The 18,588-nt window shown below is 35.5% G+C and overlaps 5 protein-coding genes across 7 annotated transcripts in view; 4 read left to right on the forward strand and 1 right to left on the reverse strand.

The window, feature by feature from the left end:
* The window catches only part of LOC18008245 (UDP-arabinopyranose mutase 3), a 3,232-nt gene extending 1,045 nt beyond the window's left edge, over nucleotides 1–2,187 (forward strand). Inside the window, exons 3-5 of the mRNA XM_024150931.1 lie at nucleotides 279–1,236; nucleotides 1,360–1,528; nucleotides 1,632–2,187. Coding sequence (XP_024006699.1) covers nucleotides 279–1,236; nucleotides 1,360–1,528; nucleotides 1,632–1,943 — 1,439 coding nt within the window. The 3' untranslated portion in view covers nucleotides 1,944–2,187. The remainder of the gene's footprint in view (nucleotides 1–278; nucleotides 1,237–1,359; nucleotides 1,529–1,631) is intronic.
* A 2,440-nt stretch (nucleotides 2,188–4,627) lies between these two features.
* Nucleotides 4,628–5,710, forward strand: LOC112082866 (glutathione S-transferase T3-like). The gene is made up of 3 exons (XM_024150503.1): nucleotides 4,628–4,903; nucleotides 4,950–5,419; nucleotides 5,677–5,710. Exons 1-3 carry the CDS (start codon nucleotides 4,628–4,630, stop codon nucleotides 5,708–5,710), a joined length of 780 nt encoding a protein of 259 aa, XP_024006271.1.
* Nucleotides 5,711–6,307: 597 nt separating this feature from the next.
* On the forward strand, nucleotides 6,308–6,763 carry LOC112082867. Its single transcript, XM_024150506.1, has one exon. It carries the CDS (start codon nucleotides 6,308–6,310, stop codon nucleotides 6,761–6,763), a length of 456 nt encoding a protein of 151 aa, XP_024006274.1.
* A 4,734-nt stretch (nucleotides 6,764–11,497) lies between these two features.
* LOC18008251 (protein CRABS CLAW) lies at nucleotides 11,498–13,128 on the forward strand. The gene is made up of 7 exons (XM_024151636.1): nucleotides 11,498–11,657; nucleotides 11,825–11,944; nucleotides 12,036–12,147; nucleotides 12,255–12,303; nucleotides 12,428–12,503; nucleotides 12,632–12,691; nucleotides 12,805–13,128. Exons 1-7 carry the CDS (start codon nucleotides 11,559–11,561, stop codon nucleotides 12,829–12,831), a joined length of 543 nt encoding a protein of 180 aa, XP_024007404.1. The 5' UTR covers nucleotides 11,498–11,558; the 3' UTR covers nucleotides 12,832–13,128.
* Nucleotides 13,129–13,348: 220 nt separating this feature from the next.
* Nucleotides 13,349–15,441, reverse strand: LOC18008246 (squamosa promoter-binding-like protein 6). Of its 3 annotated transcripts, XM_024151631.1 has the most exons (5): nucleotides 15,406–15,441; nucleotides 15,231–15,288; nucleotides 14,527–15,075; nucleotides 14,300–14,436; nucleotides 13,626–14,188 (listed from the first exon to the last, which is right to left on the reverse strand). In XM_024151631.1, the coding sequence occupies exons 3-5, from the start codon at nucleotides 15,057–15,059 to the stop codon at nucleotides 13,626–13,628; spliced, it is 1,233 nt and encodes a 410-aa protein (XP_024007399.1). In that variant the 5' UTR covers nucleotides 15,060–15,075; nucleotides 15,231–15,288; nucleotides 15,406–15,441. The 3 variants fall into 3 exon arrangements, with proteins under 3 accessions (XP_006391054.1, XP_024007399.1, XP_024007394.1); XM_024151626.1 differs by having other exon boundaries at nucleotides 14,527–15,284; nucleotides 15,406–15,433; XM_006390992.2 differs by lacking the exons at nucleotides 15,231–15,288; nucleotides 15,406–15,441 and having other exon boundaries at nucleotides 13,349–14,188; nucleotides 14,527–15,059.
* Between the last annotated feature and the right edge of the window lie 3,147 nt (nucleotides 15,442–18,588).

Here is an 18,588-nt window from a genome sequence, read left to right on the forward strand (position 1 = left end):
TTCGTCCAAGGTGACTATCTCTGTGGAAACCCGCTCAGTCCAAGATGACTTTTACTCGTGGAAATCCCACTCGGTCAAAGTGATTTTTACTCGTGGAAACTCGCTCGGTCAAGGTGACTTTGCTCGTGGAAATCCGCTTGGCCAAGGTGACTTTACTCGTGAAAATCCGCTCGACCAAGGTGACTTTACTCGTGGAAACCCGCTCGGTCAAGGTGACTTTACTCGTGAAAATCCGATCAGCCAAGGCGACTTTACTCGTAGAAATCCGCTCGGTCAAGGTGATTTTACTCGTGGAAACCCGCTCGGTCAAGGTGACTTTACTCGTGGAAACCCGCTTGGCCAAGGTGACTTTACTCGTGGAAATCCACTCGACCAAGGTGACTTTACTCGTGGAAACCCGCTCGATCAAGGTGACTTTACTCGTGGAAATCCGCTCAGCCAAGGCGACTTTACTCGTGGAAATCCGCCTGGCCAAGGTGATTTTACTCGTAAAAACCCGCTCGGTCAAGGTGACTTTACTCGTGGAAATCCGCTTGGCCAAGGTGACTTTACTCGTGGAAATCCAGTCGACCAAGGTGACTTTACTCGTGGAAACCCGCTCGATCAAGGTGACTTTACTCGTAGAAATCCGCTCAGCCAAGGCGACTTTACTCGTGGAAATCCGCTCGGCCAAGGTGATTTTACTCGTGGAAACCTGCTCGGTCAAGGTGACTTTACTCGTGAAAATCCGCTTGGCCAAGGTGACTTTACTCGTGGAAATCCAGTCGACCAAGGTGACTTTACTCGTGGAAACCCGCTCGATCAAGGTGATTTTACTCGTGGGAATCCGCTCAGCCAAGACGACTTTACTCGTGGAAATCCGCTTGGCCAAGGTGATTTTACTCGTGGAAACCCGCTCGGTCAAGGTGACTTTACTAGTGGAAATCCGCTTGGCCAAGGTGACTTTACTCGTGGAAATCCAGTCGACCAAGGTGACTTTACTCGTGGAAACCCGCTCGATCAAGGTGACTTTACTCGTGGAAATCCGCTCAGCCAAGGCGACTTTACTCGTGGAAACCCGCTCGACCAAGGTGATTTTACTCGTGGAAATCTAGTCGACCAAGATGAATGTACTCGTAGCAATCTTTTCACTATGCGTGGTGGTGCAAAAACTGTGGTCTCTCATGGCCTCTGGCTCAATGTGCCTGATTATGATGTTCTCACTAAGCTTGTGAAGCCAAATGCGAGAAACTACAGGCAAATTGATCTCTCATATAACTGATTTATTTTGCTTACCTTTTTTAATAATAGTTTAAATATTATGCATAAAACTACTCTTTTTGTCTTGCTTATTTATTAGTCTTGGTTATATGTATATAGGTACGTTGATGCCGTTATGACCATCCCCAAGGGAACTCTTTTCTCTATGTGTGGTATGAACCTCGCTTTTGATCGTGAGCTGATTGGCCCAGTTATGTACTTTGGGCTTATGGGAGATGGGCAACCAATTACAGGTTACGACGACATGTGGGCTGGTTGGTGTATGAAGGTATATATAACTCTCTTTTAGTTTGTCATCTGACGATATTTATTCAAGTTTTCGGACAGTTATCTACTATAATGTTTTTGACAATGAATAATGGATAATGTAGGTAATATGTGACCACATGGGATGGGGAGTAAAGACTGGTCTGCCTTACATAGACCACAGAAAAGCTGGCAACCAATTCGAGAATCTGAAGAATAAAATCAATGGAATATTCTGGCAGGAAGAGGCGATACCTTTCTTTCAAACAGTGACACTACCTAAAGAATGCACTTCGGTGAAGGAATGCTACCTAGAGCTAGCTAAGCTCGTGAAGGAGAAACTTGGAAAAGTGGATCCTTACTTCATCAATCTTGCAGATGGAATGGTCACTTGGACTGAAGCTTGGGATGAGCTTAACACCCCAAAGGGGAACTAAAAAAACACCAGACTCGCATGGCAGATAAGTAAAAAAGAGTGACGTTGTTTATAAATAAGGTCGATGGTATGGTCACATGCGTAATCAATCCTCTATGTTTCTTGTGTTTATAATTTCCATATGCTTGTGAATGGTCTTGTTGTACATAGGTATAATAAAAAGGTGGTGTAATATGTGTTCTTATGTTCTGTATTGCCTTTATGGCTAAATATCTATGAAATATAATGGGAACATTATTATAGTACTGGTTTGGGTTTCTTTTTTTTCCTTCTTGTTGGAAGCAGTTTGGATGACTGTGGATGGATAGTCAGCTAAACATTTTTATCTACAGCAATACAAAAGAGCAGAAAATTATATGTTTGTATTTGTAGTTGGTAGTTTTTCTATCTCTGCATCCAAATTTGAGTAGTGATTCTTTTGCTCTTTGTAGAAAAAACAAAATAATGCGAAGTCATAATCATGAATGTTTTAGTTGAGTGATGATATGGAGGAATAGTCTAAAGAGGAGTTACTTCAATACGGAAACAGAGATTGAGGCATAATCTAGATTCATTTATGACTATTCATTGGCTGGCATTTTATATTGAGCTCACAAAGTTTAATGGCCTTTCTTGCCATAAACAGGGCCCAAAACGATACATTGGGATTCAGATATTCGAATTCGAACTTAACTCACCGTGTACAATAGTCAATACTGATATACTCTAACCTTTGACGAAAGTTTTAATTGGTAATTGGTAACCAAGATCATGTAATACCAATGATATTCTTAAATTTCTTGAAAACAATAAGTCAAAATATAATAAGATAAATGTTTTTCTTAATTATAAAAGATTGATCACATTTCACAATTTCTTTACAACGATAAGAAAAAAAAATAAGTATAACAAAAACAAAAATTAAATATACGATAAATAGTCTAATTACAAAACATAAAGTAAAGCTAAAATGGAGGCGGAAAGACAAGTGTGGAATCAGAGAACTTTCACAAGTGGTGCAAGAGAGGTCAATTAAGAGCACCAACATCAGGGGTTCAGGCTGAGTATCAGGCCCAAAATCCAAGACGAAATCCACAAAAAAAAAGAAAAATGGCCCATTTTTAACGAGCTCGTATCGTCCGGACGAGCCTGATGATATCGGATCGTCGGGACGTGGCGGCACGTGAATGGCTGAAAAAAAGAGAACATTTTCGGGGCCCAAAAAAATTGAACCCATTTTCATTTCTCTTTTTTCTCTTCTTCTCCTCGAAAACCCTAGGCGATTCTGGAGGCGATTTCGTGGTGGCCAGCGATGACGCGAAAACAACCGGTGAAAAGCTCTTCCCATCGTCGACCATCCATACGTAGCATCCAGGTTAGTCTTCATTGTCCTTTTCGTGCTTGATTTGAAATCGAATCGTCATTTTTTAGGGTTTGCGATTTGGGGAAAAATTTTTAGGGTTTTTTTTTGGGATTTTATTTGGGGAGATTTGATGAGATTGTTTGTGTCTACTTGTGGTTTGTATGTTTTGTTGTCTATGAATTGAAATTGTTGTGAATTTAGTTTTGATTGTATTCGATGAAATTAGGGTTTCGAATTTGGAGAAAAATTTTGGGGGTTTTTATCGGGGTTAAAATTGGGGCTTAGGGTTGCAGTATTACATACAGTGGTGTATTTTGAATCCAATTGCGAGTGATTGTTGATTGAGTAATTTCAATTTGGATCAAATTAGGGTTTTCGATTTGGGAGATTTTCGAAAATGGGGATAATTTGGGGGGGTTTTAGGGAGGTTTAATTTGCTTAATATATCTGCATATGCTGATGACGATGATGATGAAATGTAGATGATTACTCGATAAGAATTTCAAGTTTAACGTTTAATGTCAATGATGAAATGCTAGACTAGATGATGTAATTTTGATGATGGTTTTGTTGAATGATTGTGGTCGTTGTTTAGTTGCCATATTGAAATGATGATTATGATGTTGATAATGCTAACTATCTTTTTTTTGTGAGGGTATTTGATGGAGCATCGGTTAATGCTTTTGGGGCTATTTGATGAAGCATCGGGTACATGCTTATGGTGTCTCCGAATACAGGTCAGTAACTAACTCTACTTTGATAAAAATGCCTCGTTTGGTTTAGATCTCTGGTTTGTTTGAATGGTTTAGTTGATTTGTATTGTTACCTGTTTAGGTTGCTAGTTTTCTTGTTGGTCGGTTATGTGTCTTGAAAAAGGTTTGCTTTGTATTGATAACTGGTTAGGTAGTTCGTTTGGTTTAGTATCGTTTAGGTGAAATGATGAATGGATCTTCAATTGATATGACTTGTTAGGTGTGATAGATGCCACTTAAAAGACTAAACTAAAAGACTTAAATTTTAGGAGACTTAAAGACTCAACTATAATTCTTAACAGCCTTAAATACACTAACATACACAAAGACTTAAAGACAAACCTTAAAAGACTTTAAATTCTCAACCATAAAAGACTCTTCTTCCTCTTTCTATAAACCCGTTTTAGTAAGTACTTATTTACGTAAAGACTCTTCTTCATCTTCCATATTTCTTCTTTCATTTTCCATATTCATTGTTTCATCTTCCATATTTCTTCTTTCATTTTCCATATTTCTTCTTTCATCTTCCATATTCCTTGTTTCATCTTCCATCTTTCTTCTTTCAAATTCCATCTTTCTTTTTTCATCTTCATGGATTCTCAAAACGCTTTCTCTCAGTCCGAAGGATTCGTTAACCTTCTAACTAGTCAGATACCTCCTGACAATTACTCGCCTTGTACTGAACTTGGATCATCAGACTTTCCTGTGTTTAGTACACAAGGATCTGATGAACCTACGATTAGTAAAGTCAGAAAGCAATGGACTCCGAAGGAAGACCTCGTCCTCATAAGCGCATGGCTCAATACGAGCAAGGATCCTATTGTGGGGAACGAACAACGGGCGGGTGCATTCTGGCAGAGGATTGAAGTCTATTATAATGGAAGTGATGACCTGATCGGACTACCAGTCTCAGTGTAAGCAGCGATGGGGTCGTCTCAACGACCAGGTCTGCAAATTCGTTGGTGCATACGAGGCTGCACAAAAGCAGAGGACAAGCGGCCAAAACGAAAACGACGTCATGAAGGCAGCCCATGAGATATTCTTCAATGATTATCTCATCAAGTTCACCCTCGAGCATGCATGGAGGGAGCTCAGGCATGACCAAAAATGGTGCAGCAGCAGCTATCCTGCTTCCAAGGATGGTGAGAAGGCCAAAAGAAGAAAAGTTGAAGACTCGGCTAACTCCTCTAGCTCAGTACATGAAAGAGTTGCCGATGATGTCTTCGTTGAGGCTAAGCCACCTGGTGTCAAGGCGTCCAAGGCGAAAGCAAAAAAGTCAGCCGGAGGGAAGGAGGTGAAGGACTTTGCAAGTGTGTGGCAAATCAAACAACGAGACTTGGAACTGAAAGACAAGATTACTGACAAAAGACTTCTTGAAAAACTGTTAGCTAAGACAGAGCCACTCAATGAGAATGAAATGCTTCTTAAAAACAAGATAATTAATGATTTGCTTAAGTGATGTATGAACTTTTTTTAAAAAAGTTTGGAATTTGGTACTTTGGTAGTTTGTTAAATGTAACGGTGTTGCAAATTTCAATATATTAATCATCTTTAAGTTTAGTGCATCGCCTTGTTTCTCTTTTTTATTTGCTCGTCTGAATCACTTGTCAACTTGCTGATGTATCTTTTTGGTTTTGCAGGGTAGTCACGGGGAAGCACTTGGCCACTAGATAGATGCGTCCAAGACCTGGGTCCATGTCATTTTTTGTTGTTTTCTCTGCTACACCATTCGTTTTTCTAGTGTAATGTACACATATTGTTAGTGATGTCTTTGTAAACCACATATTCTTCTTTTCTTTGTTGTATAAATGTATTGTGTGCGATGAACATCTATTCAATCTCAGTTGATATGTTATTTTTTTACAAACTTTTCTCTCAAAACATAAACCAAGATATCTTTCTTTCTTTTACAAACTTTTCTCTATCTCTTTTACAATCGTTTCTCCATCTCTTTTACAAACGTTTCTCCATCTCCTTTACAATCGTTTCTTTTACAAAAAAATTGTATGGCCGCATCATCAAATAATGGGCCATATGATAGGCCATATGATGATTCAATCGATGATGTTTTTGATGATTCCGATGATGATTTACTTGATCAACAATTTGATCAAATGTTTTATGCAGCACTTGATAGTCTTGCAAAAAAAAAACAAAAAAAAGAGAGCATACATTGAAAGAGAGCGGGAACAAGGGCATCACCGGCTCTGGAACGACTACTTTAGTGATGATGCAATCTATCCGTCAAATCTATTCCGTCGCCGGTTTAGAATGAACAAGGAGTTGTTCCTTCGTATAGTTGACCGCCTCTCCAATGAGATTCCATATTTTCAGCAAAGAAGAAATGCTGCCAGGAGATTTGGACTATCTGGCCTTCAGAAGTGTACTGCAACTATTCGTATGATGGCTTATGGTACGGCAGCTGATGCGGTTGACGAATATCTCCGGCTAGGTGCTAGTACGGCTTTGTTATGCTTGGAGAATTTCACGGAGGGAATAATAAACTTGTTCGGGGATGAGTACCTCAGAAGACCCACACCACAAGATCTCCAACAACTCCTCGATATTGGAGAGTCACGGGGATTTCCCGGAATGATAGGAAGCATCGACTGTATGCACTGGGAGTGGAAGAATTGTCCAACCGCATGGAAAGGACAATACACACGTGGTTCCGGCAAACCGACAATCGTCTTAGAGGCAGTAGCTTCATATGACTTGTGGATATAGCATGCATTTTTTGGACCTCCAGGTACGTTAAATGATATTAACGTTCTTGATCGTTCTCCAGTCTTCGATGATATTTTGCATGGTCGAGCACCAAAAGTGCGATATTGGATCAACGGTCACGAATATAGTTTGCCGTACTACCTAACCGACGGTATATATCCAAAATGGGCTACATTTATACAATCAATTCACCTTCCTCAAGGAGCCAAAAACAAAGTTTTTTGCAACAGCTCAAGAATCCGTCCGAAAAGATGTGGAGCGTGCATTTGGAGTTTTACAAGCTAGATTTGCGATAATTAAAAACCCAGCTCTTTTTTGGGATAAAGAGAAAATTGGGAAAATTATGCGGGCATCTATCATATTACACAATATGATAGTTGAAAATGAACGAGATTCTCACAGTCAATTCAGTTTGGAAGAATTCCAACAAGGTGAAAGAAGCAGAAATTCGCATGTCGATATGACGTATACTTCAAATAATTGTTCAAATGTCAAAAATTTGATGATGGCCAAACGAAATGAAGTCCGTAGCAGACAGGTGCATGATCAGTTGAAAGCGGATTTAATCGAAAATCTATGGAATAAATTTGGTTCTTCTTAAAAGTACAATTATGGTTATAGAATTTATGTATTTTATCTATTTAATGTTTTTTTAGTACTTGTAATAAATTGTATGCTTCTTTTAAATTAATTATGTGTTTAAATTAATTTCAATTTCAGAAATTTTTTTTTAAAAAAATTAATATTATATTCGGGATGAACCCTATTTTCAGGTTCACTGATGAAACCCGAAAAAAGACTCAGGTTCATCCCTTAAACAAAAACCCAAAAAAATTATTATTCTATTCTAATGATACCCATTAAGAGTATCACTAATGCACATGCTCTAAAGCTATGTTGTCTAACTTGAAAACATACAAGAGAGTGATTAGGAACAATAACTAATAATAGTTAACAAAAAAAATACATAAGTAATAATAATAAAGATCGACAAGTCAAATCAGAAAGAGAGATATTGTGGCAAAATAAAAAAATCAGAAAGAGAGCGATAGGGTTTCCGGAAAAGGAAGAGTAGAAGCTGCGAAATGTGAGTTAATGAGTTGAGAGCTCTCTACGTGTGATGTGAACTGTGATGTTTCTTAGCTTTGTGTGTTCCTATTAAACTCAAGTGGGTTTGGTGGACTTTCTTTTGGTACTTTTCAATTTCAAATTATATAATTTCTTCTTTTCTAATTGCGGGGAAAAAATTTTCCCAAGGAAATTTACAATGTTGCATTCCATTAGCTGTAAAAATGAAGATTACGTTAACAGATAACAGATTCAAACGGAAATACCGCAATTTCAGATACAGTTGTTCTATTTAGCGGACTGTAGTCACTGTAGATCGATTTATCGATCGGTTGTAACAAATAATTTTATCATTTACTATACGTTATGATCAATTTTGTTTGTAAGTAAATAATGTCTATAACTGCATCGGTGTTGTACCGATTATTTATTTGGCATGAATTATAATGACTGGCAACTAACTACCGTAAGTACGTAAAGAGCGATCTAAACGTCATGCAAGTGTACTCAATACTCATGATCATTTTTGCCACGCCCAAATTACATATATATATGGCCGTTTTTGATCAATAAAGTTAATGTTTTATACTTAAATTTAATAAAATAAACACTATAATGGTCAATTACTTTTGGTGATAGATTAAATCAAACCATTTCCACAATCTGCATTGAACTCCTAAACTATAATAGTACTATAATGTATAGGTTCTAAATGTATATCAGTGAAAAACATTAAAATCTAAACGCCCGTCCCTTCATAAACCGGTACCTAATTAATTGTTATCATTAGATATCAAATAGACTAACGAACTAAGCCATGCTAATTAGGCCCAAGAAATTTTAGTACACGACAATAAAAAGAAGGCATACATGAAAATACTTATATGTTAAGTCTAAAATAGTCGATGCATGAATAATTAATGGGTGGTATTAAATAGATAGATAGCTAGAGGGTAAAGGGTAAGCTTTAATTAAAGAGAGGGAGTAATGAAGTTATACGAGCATGGAAGCCTGACTAAACCCTAATCTCTTCTTAGCTTTCTTCCCTTTTTGGGCAATCGTCCCATCTCTCACAGTCATAGTCCCCAACCCTTTTTCTCAATAAATAAAATTTCAGTCACCTTTATGTGGATGCAGACGGATAAATCTTATCAGATTTCTAGTCCACAATTACCATATTTACTATATACAACTAATCTTCTATTTTCAGTTACTAATTTAAAATCTTTCACTTACATCGCTGGATGTTTCAGGCCAAAATAGGGAATCATTCACATTTACATCACAATCCCAATGATGAGATTTGCTATTGGTGAAATGGATACATATATAGAAACTCGAGGATATATATTTTTCTTTATTGTGCATGGTTAATTTTTTTTTATCGTAAAATATTTTTAAAAAATTCGATCTCATTGATAAAAATCGAGATCATAGAAAAAAGTCATATGGTAATTGTAGATTTTAGAACTAGACTAACCTACGATGTAAGAAAAAGAGTTCGTAATGTTTTGATTATTAGTTATTTTTTTGTTAGCTTTGACACGTTTAAATCTATCGTTTAGAAAGATCAATCTGTGAATTGGTTCTAAACATCTAAACAATGGTTGTAAACTTTTATCAAATAAAATTGTACGTAAGCTAAATATGTGTATGGAAGTACGAAATCTAAGGAGAGTGAAGAATGCAAAAAAGTTAGTCACTGAAAGAGACGTGTGATTAATCACTTGTCCACTTCCAATTTCCATGTGGGGCAGTGCATGCACAAAAGATGGAATCCATCCTACAGCTCCTCCTTTCTTCACTATCTTTTCAAGTTTCTCTTTTTGAAAAATTCATATAGTGTATCTTTTTTTATTTTGTTTAACTCAAACCTCACTTCTTCTTCCCTATGTAATTAGTATGCTCACAAATATTCTTGTTCTATTTCAAATTTCAACAATAAAGTGTGTATATATAGCTGATGTGGATGGCCTCTAGCTTCTTAATTTTTCTACGGATCTGATTAATAGTTGTTCACTCCATGTCAAATATAACTCGATTAACATCCAATAAGAAAGCTAACATAAGAATTTAAAAAATCGTATACAAGAGAGCGTCAAAGAAGGACGAGAAAACGAAGAGGAAAACGAGTGTTCTGTTGGATGTTTCTAAAGCATAACATAATTCAACAAAAAACGACTTGAATTTGTTTTTCCACGGGAAGATAATGCCCTTCCCAACAAAAAAAAAGTAGATTTCTTTGGATTTCTTATGGATTAAATACCATGTATATAATACATTAATCTCTTGAATTTATATTCATATTTACTTATTTACCATAAGATTAAGAACCATACTTTTACATGTATGGCAAGCCTCATTAAAATTTATAGTGCGCAGTGTACAAAACTTCCTTAAATATAAAAGTGGCAAATCAAAAGATCCTGACTGGAATCAGTTTTGGTTTTGGGTCCAATGTATGTATAGTTGGATGTGTCTGAAGAAGATCCATTGTTTTGGTTGTTCCTCGATAAATGTTATTGAATGTTTATTTCACGATGAAGAAAAAAGTTGCGAAGCATGACAAGTAATGTTCTCAGTTTTGCAGGGAAATCATTTTGCGTGAAAATTTTCTGAGAGAAACAAAAAAAAAATCAGATCAAAGATCAGAAAAAGGACTATTCTTAATTTATAACATGTGGGCAAGTCAAGGGTTGCTGGCATCAAACTTGAATGAATGTAATCATATTCACACTATGTATTATCTGGTATATAATATTTTAATATCTTTTTTAGTCATCTCTTTTTGTCTTTTGCATCATGACATATATATTTCATTAATATAAGTACGATGTAGAAGCTAATTAAGGAATATAAAGTAAGACTTTTGCTTGTTTTGAAATTATATATGTATACGAGGTATTGGATTTATTTTTCCTCCTCTATTAGGTTAATTTTGGACTAGTTATTACTCAACATTAACTAAAAGAAGCATATATTATAAGAAAAAGATGGTTGAATTGTTTTCAGCGCAGCTAATTATAGCAAAAACTAATGTACGAGGAGTGATATTTAAAGTCTTGATATTTTTGAAGCAGAATTAAATACGTCTGCAAGATTTTGCAGAGGGAAGTATGTACTATCACGAACTAGCAATAGTAGCAAGTAGCAACGTAGATAAAAGTCATAAAACCCTAGATCCGGTCCCTTGATTTAATTCATATACGATTTGACATAAAAAAGTTTCTTTTTAAAACTTAATTCTGCCTATCTTGTTATTTGAAGTCAATTAATAATGTATATGTTGCCAAAACCCTATTTTATTTGTTCAAATGTTTATTTGTTACACTAAAATTGTGTCTAGTGTCTACATCAGAATCCTTGGTGTAGTATATTATTTGTTTTGTCTTATAAGCTTAAAGTTCTTAACAGTTTACAAAATAATACGATTGCCTTACGACCAAAAAAATAATAATAATACGATTTTAGTGTTATAAGGAAAACCAAATTATATCAATTATCAATTATGACTGCATACGTCCAACACTTGAACCTCTTTTCCTCTCTCTCTCTCTCTCTCTCTCTCTCTCTCTCTCTCTCTCTCTCTCTCTCTCTCTCTCGGCCTCACTATGTTTGAACTTCTCTATATATACAAACCTTCCAGCTCATAAAATAACCATCACCAGTACACTATTCTAATTCTCTCTCTCTTAACAAACGGGTTTTAATCCATTCGATAAAGATCATGAACCTTGAAGAGAAACCAACCATGGCTTCAAGGGCTTCATCTCAAGCCGAACATCTCTATTACGTCCGGTGCAGCATCTGCAACACTATCCTCGCGGTATGTAACCCACACATAGATAATTAAGCGTATATGCATGGTCCTTTTATACAGATAGAGATATATGTGGATAATAAGCTATGCATGCGCAGCTATATATTGTTCTTTAGTTTGTCTATATTTCTTCAAGATTTTGAGCTAATAGTAAACCTAATCTACATATATAGGTTGGAATACCATTGAAGAGAATGCTTGACACTGTAACGGTGAAATGTGGCCATTGTGGTAACCTCTCGTTTCTCACAACAAGCCCTCCTCTTCAAGGCCATGTCAGCCTCACCCTTCAGGTTTAAAACCCGTGCTTTTTACTAATGCATATAATTTGTAATATATATAAGAGGTAATACAAAGTCTAGCTTGTTTTATTTACTTAAGCAGATGCAGAGCTTTGGTGGGAGTCATGAGTATAAGAAGGGAAGCTCTTCTTCCTCCTCCTCCTCTACCTCCAGTGACCAGCCACCATCTCCGAGACCACCCTTTGTCGTTAAACGTAAGCCACAAGATTCTTGTAGTACCATTTACCATTTATGACTGTTTTTGTTTAATCAAATCGTTTTCAATAATAATAATTCAATTAAGATTCTTTTGGTGTTGCAGCTCCTGAGAAGAAACAGAGACTTCCATCAGCTTACAACCGCTTCATGAGGTTAATATTTGACATATACTTCTTCATTTCCAAGTTATAAAATTTAATACATAAATAATATGTATCATATACAACTTTGTTCGATACTTCTTCATTTTTATTTTGGAAAAATAAATATAAAAAGGGATGAGATACAACGCATAAAGAGTGCGAATCCGGAAATACCACATCGTGAAGCTTTCAGCGCGGCTGCGAAAAATGTAAGACAATAATCACTTTTTGTCACGACGCTAATTAACAAAATGCATATTACAAAATTTTCTTATCATTTATATGCATATGTTTCTAAATAACTTAATTTTGTGTGATTGAAATATGTCACAAACAGTGGGCTAAGTACATACCCAATTCTCCTACTTCCATCACTTCCGGAGGCAACAACATCAATGTAAGCTATACAAACTCACTCATCTCCATACGTTCATACATTTATATATTATATAGAGATTAAGTAAAATTAGTAGTTAATAAAAATTATTTTCTCAAATGCTTTTGTTTTAGGGTTTGGGATTTGGTGAGAAGAAATGAAATCCCAAGGAAAAGCCTAAAAATAACAAACGCACGTGTGCGAGTCCAAACTTTCCTGCGAAGGGTTTAATTTATGGCGTCGTTTTTCTCATCTTGTGTTGTTGATGTTGTTTTAAGTTCGTGTGTATTTTCTGTTGTATGTCTCTCATGTAACAGAAATGATGTTGCCTTTAACTAGTTTATGACTTTATATTTCTGTTCTGTCTGTCTTAGATTTGAAAGTTACGTTACTTTGCTTATGCTGTCTTCTTTTGGACGTTTATGTCGGGACTTTAAATTTGTCTTAAATCCTATCAAATTTCTGCTTATTCGTCTCTATCTAGGATAATTTGTTTTCCAAGGATTTGCAACTTTCAACATCGTAACTTCGAACTCGAGAATCTTAGATGACGTGTACAATAAAACAAATTGGAAAATCTCCTTTTTCAGCGAATATTCATTACCATTATATACACAAATTGTCTGAAGAAACAAAAGAAAAAAAAAAGACTGAGACACTGCGAAAGTAGCAGGCATCGATATCTGAAGGAATTTTCTTCAGACTGGTGAATAATAATAATAATAATAATAAACAAGATCAGTTCAAGTTTGTTCCAAAAAAAAAAACAAGACCAATTACAAAAAAAGACACGTGTAACCAGACTTGATCTTCATTCCCCTAATCTAATCACCTCACCAATCCAAAAATCATCAAATCCCAAATTCACAAACTAATCAAACCATGCTTGCCTTATACACAACACAGTTTCAAGAAACTAGAGCCTGTTTAAAGGAATAAGAATGTCAATTTTCTTTTAGGAGCTAGGGAAATAAAGTTCATTATATTCCTGCTTCACCTCATCAGTGATATTCCTCTGTTGCTCGATTCTTTGAAGATGCGATGACAATTGCAGTAGATCAACCGTGGATGATCCTTTTCCATTACGTGAACTAGAAACAGAACTGGTCTTGCCAGGATCCATCCACAACGGTTGCATCTGATTGAGGTTTTGGTTTGGTTTGGTGATTGAGAAAGCTGTGTTTGGACTTGGAGTCTCAGAGAAGTGTTGTTGGGACTGAGCTGACAGAAGAGAGAGAGCACAAGTAGAGCGTGGCGCTGCCTCATGTAAGTCCCAAATCGAGGATACACCAGAAGCTTCCGGTGAATAAATCCTTGCTTTAGATTCATATATCCTACGACTGTTGTTTTGCGCAATCGCAGGAAACATAGAGCAAGTAGGTTCATCTTTGAAACTCACGAGTCTACTTGCACAGTGGTCTTGCTCATCCGTTACTCTGTACAAGAAATTACCGGGAAACGCTTCTGGTAAGACCAATGAGAAGTCATTGACTGATGAAGCTTCAAGAAACTTGTTCCCTGCCACACCGATTTATACATATTTACACCGATGCAAGGAAACATAGTTGGTCTCAAATTAGTGCGACTATGTGAATTGGACACATAAACGGAAAGGCAGAGATTGTGTACCTTGAGATGTTCGAAGAAGCTTATGCCGTTTACCAGGTAGGAAATAGAATGAAGGCTTCCTTCTTCGCTCATTGTGACCAGCTAATCGTCTTCTGCAACTTCTTTTCCCATCATCAAATTCTGAGAGGAAATGAAACCTGACCAGAAGATAAAGAAAGATGGTATGTTAAAACATTAAGGAAAGAACAGAGGCAGATATCAACTTGAGAGGAGAAATGGGTAAAAACCTGCTGCACTGTTGACAAAATCTCTGTTCAATACCGCTAACTATAACCACGGAAGTCTTTGAATGAGTCTCGCAAACTCTATGCCTTTTGTGGTAATCTTTTGAAAAGCTCAGATCCATATTGCATCCATACACTTGACACAAGGGATTCTGTGGGCACAGGTTTGAAGCTCGAGTCTTTTTAGCTCTAGACGAAGTACCATCGTTCTCGTAATCCAAAAAGCTCCTAACTTTGAAATCTATTCTAGACAGCTTTGAAGAAGAAGATTGGTTCTCCTCCTCATCCTCCTCAACGGGCAACAAACTCGAAGGAGCAAGACAAGAGGAAGACGCCATCTTGCTAATGGAAACAGCACTGAATCCATTGGATTTACCAGCCATATGGGACATCAAAACATCATCATCATTCTCAAATTCATTAGAGAGTCTCTGCTCATATCCAGCCATGGCTTTTCTACTCTGAGCAAACGAATCAGAAGGCAGAACAGTTCCATTTTCCAAGAAAACGCTTCTCCCGTAGCTCCAAGAATCCATCACGCAAAAATTGAAACTAAGACAACGGTGTTTACACTATCAGTACAAGGATCAACTTCTGCTACCATTCAACTACAACTATGCGATTCGATAAGTGACACAAAAACCCTAAATTAGGAAGCTTTCTTCGCCTTGGAAATTCAAGTGTCCTTATGAGTGAGAAAGATTCACCTTTTCCTTCGATTGGCACAAGACCCAGATGTAATCGACGAAAAAATTCAGACCCTAACTGCGAAAAGAAGAAAAAAATCCATACTTTTTCTTCAGAATCGAGGAAACCAATCAAACAACAGGATCAGTGAAAACTATCAATAGAAAATTGCAGAGTAAGAATCAAAATACTCACCGATTAGAATAACAGAGAGGAAGAAGAGAAACTCAGAAGCAGAGAGAGATTGGAGAAATATAGAAAATTAAAAGAAGAAAAAAAAAGTGGAAATTGGGGAGTCGAAAGGAATAAGGTGAGGGTGACGTCGAAGCAGATACTATTTGGTCAACATGATTTCCACTACAGCCAATCTTCTCCAACATCCAAAAAAAAAAAAAAAAAAAATCACTACTCTGTATTTGTATTTACATTTTCAAAGGCTATTTATGTGGATTATTGTATACCTGTATTTACTGTGTTATGGGAAACCATAATTGTTACAAATCAACTGATTATCCATTAGTTTTGAGTTTAAGGAACTTAGAAGTCAATTTTTGTTTTTCCTTTTTTTGCGGTTCATGACATTTGTTTTTTTGTAGTTTTATCCTCTTATAAAATAATTTATTTGAAGTCGACCAAAAATAATAATAACAATAGAATTGTTTGAATTTTTTGTTGGAATTTAAAAGTAAATATTTACAATAAATGATATGGCTCGCCTTTTTACATGTATTAACAAAATTTAAAGTTATACGTATACTAACTAAAATAAATTAAATGCATTTTCATGTATTTGAAAAGTTAAGACTTCCTTTCCTATCATTGTTTTCGGAATGACACCTAAAATAAATTAATTGGATTTCATGTATTTGACTACGGTGGCATCATATTGCGGTTTTCTTTTGTAGAGAGACAAAGAGCAAAACGGATGTGTTCACACTATGTACATCCGAACAAATATGTACACTTAATTGAAGCTATATATAATATATGTACACTACAAACAAAACCAATAGATCACAATGGACATTGTCACGACCCACAATACAGAGTTTTAGAAATTTGATTATATTCTAAATTCTAATTATCTCAAACACGGTTTTGATTAATTATTTGGTTTGTTGGTAGCTTTGCAATTTTAAAGATTAAAAAAATCAACAACTTGGGGAAAGAGAATATTGTCTATCGCAACTTGGGAACACTATTTTTTGGTTTTATCTATTTAAATTAATCGTTATTAGAAAAAAAAAAACAAATATCCAAATCAATGCATAAGTTAGAAGAAGAATAATTTATTGGGTTTCCATAAAAGAAAAAAAACTTTGGGGTCGCCAAAAGAATATATAAAATATTTGGGAATCAGGGAATTGAAGTGGTGCGTGTGCGGGCAGGGCAAACTTCAGACGCTTCACAAAAGTTTTGCTTTATTACAAAACTAATCCTTTTTCTTTTTCATTTATTTTCTTAAAACTAGCACTTTTCTTTTCGTTTGGTGGGAGCCAGAGCACATCTTGTTGGCCAACCAACCGCACTTTCCAGGTGATGGATGGAATCTAAGTTAGTCCCAATTACTTTTTTTCCTAACTACTTTATTTCTCTTTCCTTCTCATGTTTCTTGTTTGTTATTAATATTTCCTATGTAATTATAAGTTTGTATGATTGATATTTGATAGTTTCTCAGATATTATCAATTAAAAGCTGTAAGACTTAAAATTAAAACGAATATTTATGCATAATTACGATCATAATTAGGCGTGGAGCAAAAATAACCAAAAACAAAACAAAAAATAGTGCAGGTTTCAATTTGAGAAGGCAAGTCAAACAAATTTTACGTAGAATAGTTAAGGCCTGATTCAAGCCCATCAACTACGGGCCAAGCAGGGTCTACTTTCTCTTGTTATTGCTGGGTTTGTGACGTTTGTCCCACGCCAGTTTCTCGAAAATTCTCAAAAAGTCAATAAAAAGGAGCAAAAACACTACTTCTTGAACAGTCATTGTGTGCAGTGTGCACCAAAAAGATTAGTAATGATTTTAATTATAATATTTGAAAACGATGGAAAGTCCTGATTTTTGAACTTTACATTCTAGTCCAAAGACCAGAGATTCTTTTGTTTAAAAATAGATATAAAAACTGAACCAAGTCGAATTGATCCAAACCAAATTATTTCTTAACATCGATCGATAGCATTGTTTGATACTGAATAAACTGAATCAAATTTGAATTATTGCGAGCCGAATATATTAAAATTGAGTACAGTTTGTATATATGACAACATATATGACGTAAATCATTAATTATTTATTTTTTAACAAAAATTCAAACTCACATTAGTGAGTGTCTTTATTTGCAAGGTTCATTATCATATCATTTTACTTTGTATAATTACCTCAGCTTTATGATAATCACATGTTTGGACCCTCCACCCACTAGATGAGAGGAGAAAGCCATGTATTAATTATTAATTCCATATACCCGACTTTTGTCTATATTGTTGACATGTATCATTGTTTCTAGTTCCATGAAATTTTTTTTTGCCAATCGGCATGATTTTATTGTAGAATTTGACCCTCTTGTCTGTTTGATTTTGTTTATTTACTAAATACCTAAAAACGTATAAAAATACAAATAAGATGCCCATCTCGCTATATATACATAAATACAGTGTACGTGGGAAGTAAATACAACCACATACAGTATAAAGCAAAAGTAATATGTTTAACATACCTACTGTAGTAGTGTGTACAGTGTAGTTAAAAATGGGATTTGGCATGAGACCAAAGTCTAATTATCATTAAACGGATTCTTATCATTATTTAGTTGGCTTTCGTTCAGTCCAAACATCAATGTTCACCATACTATATAAATTAGTCAAATACAAATAAAAACGAAGATCTTTTAAGTGAACACGCAATTTAAAATGATTTTTAGTCACATTCAAGAAGAATTTTAGTCGGATAAATGATCCAACGACCAACACATCATGATTATCCTTAAAAAGGCTATATATTAGTGGGTATGCCTTATGCATGCATTGTTAAAAATGAGATTCTTTAACAACAAAAGAAAATACATAGAAATGAGAAATCAAAAAGCAAGCGCAATCTATGCATGGCAAAAGCTTTTGAATTTTTTTTTTTTTTTTTGTGGGTTAAAATCTGTTGGATATGCTTTTGTCCTCTATTAATTTTTTTAATAAATTTATCTACCGCATTTGATAATCTTTTTAAGGTTAAATCAATCTTCGACCTAAACACTAATGTCATATCTATCGAAGCTCTATGACACAACCCTGACAGGACAAATAAAAACGCCTAGGCATACTATATTAAGTAACTGATTGCTAATCCTTAGAGTAATAATATTTAATGTTTATGTATGAA

This window comes from Eutrema salsugineum, unplaced genomic scaffold (genome assembly GCF_000478725.1).
Source record: "Eutrema salsugineum unplaced genomic scaffold, Eutsalg1_0 scaffold_9, whole genome shotgun sequence".
Taxonomy (NCBI): domain Eukaryota; kingdom Viridiplantae; phylum Streptophyta; class Magnoliopsida; order Brassicales; family Brassicaceae; genus Eutrema; species Eutrema salsugineum.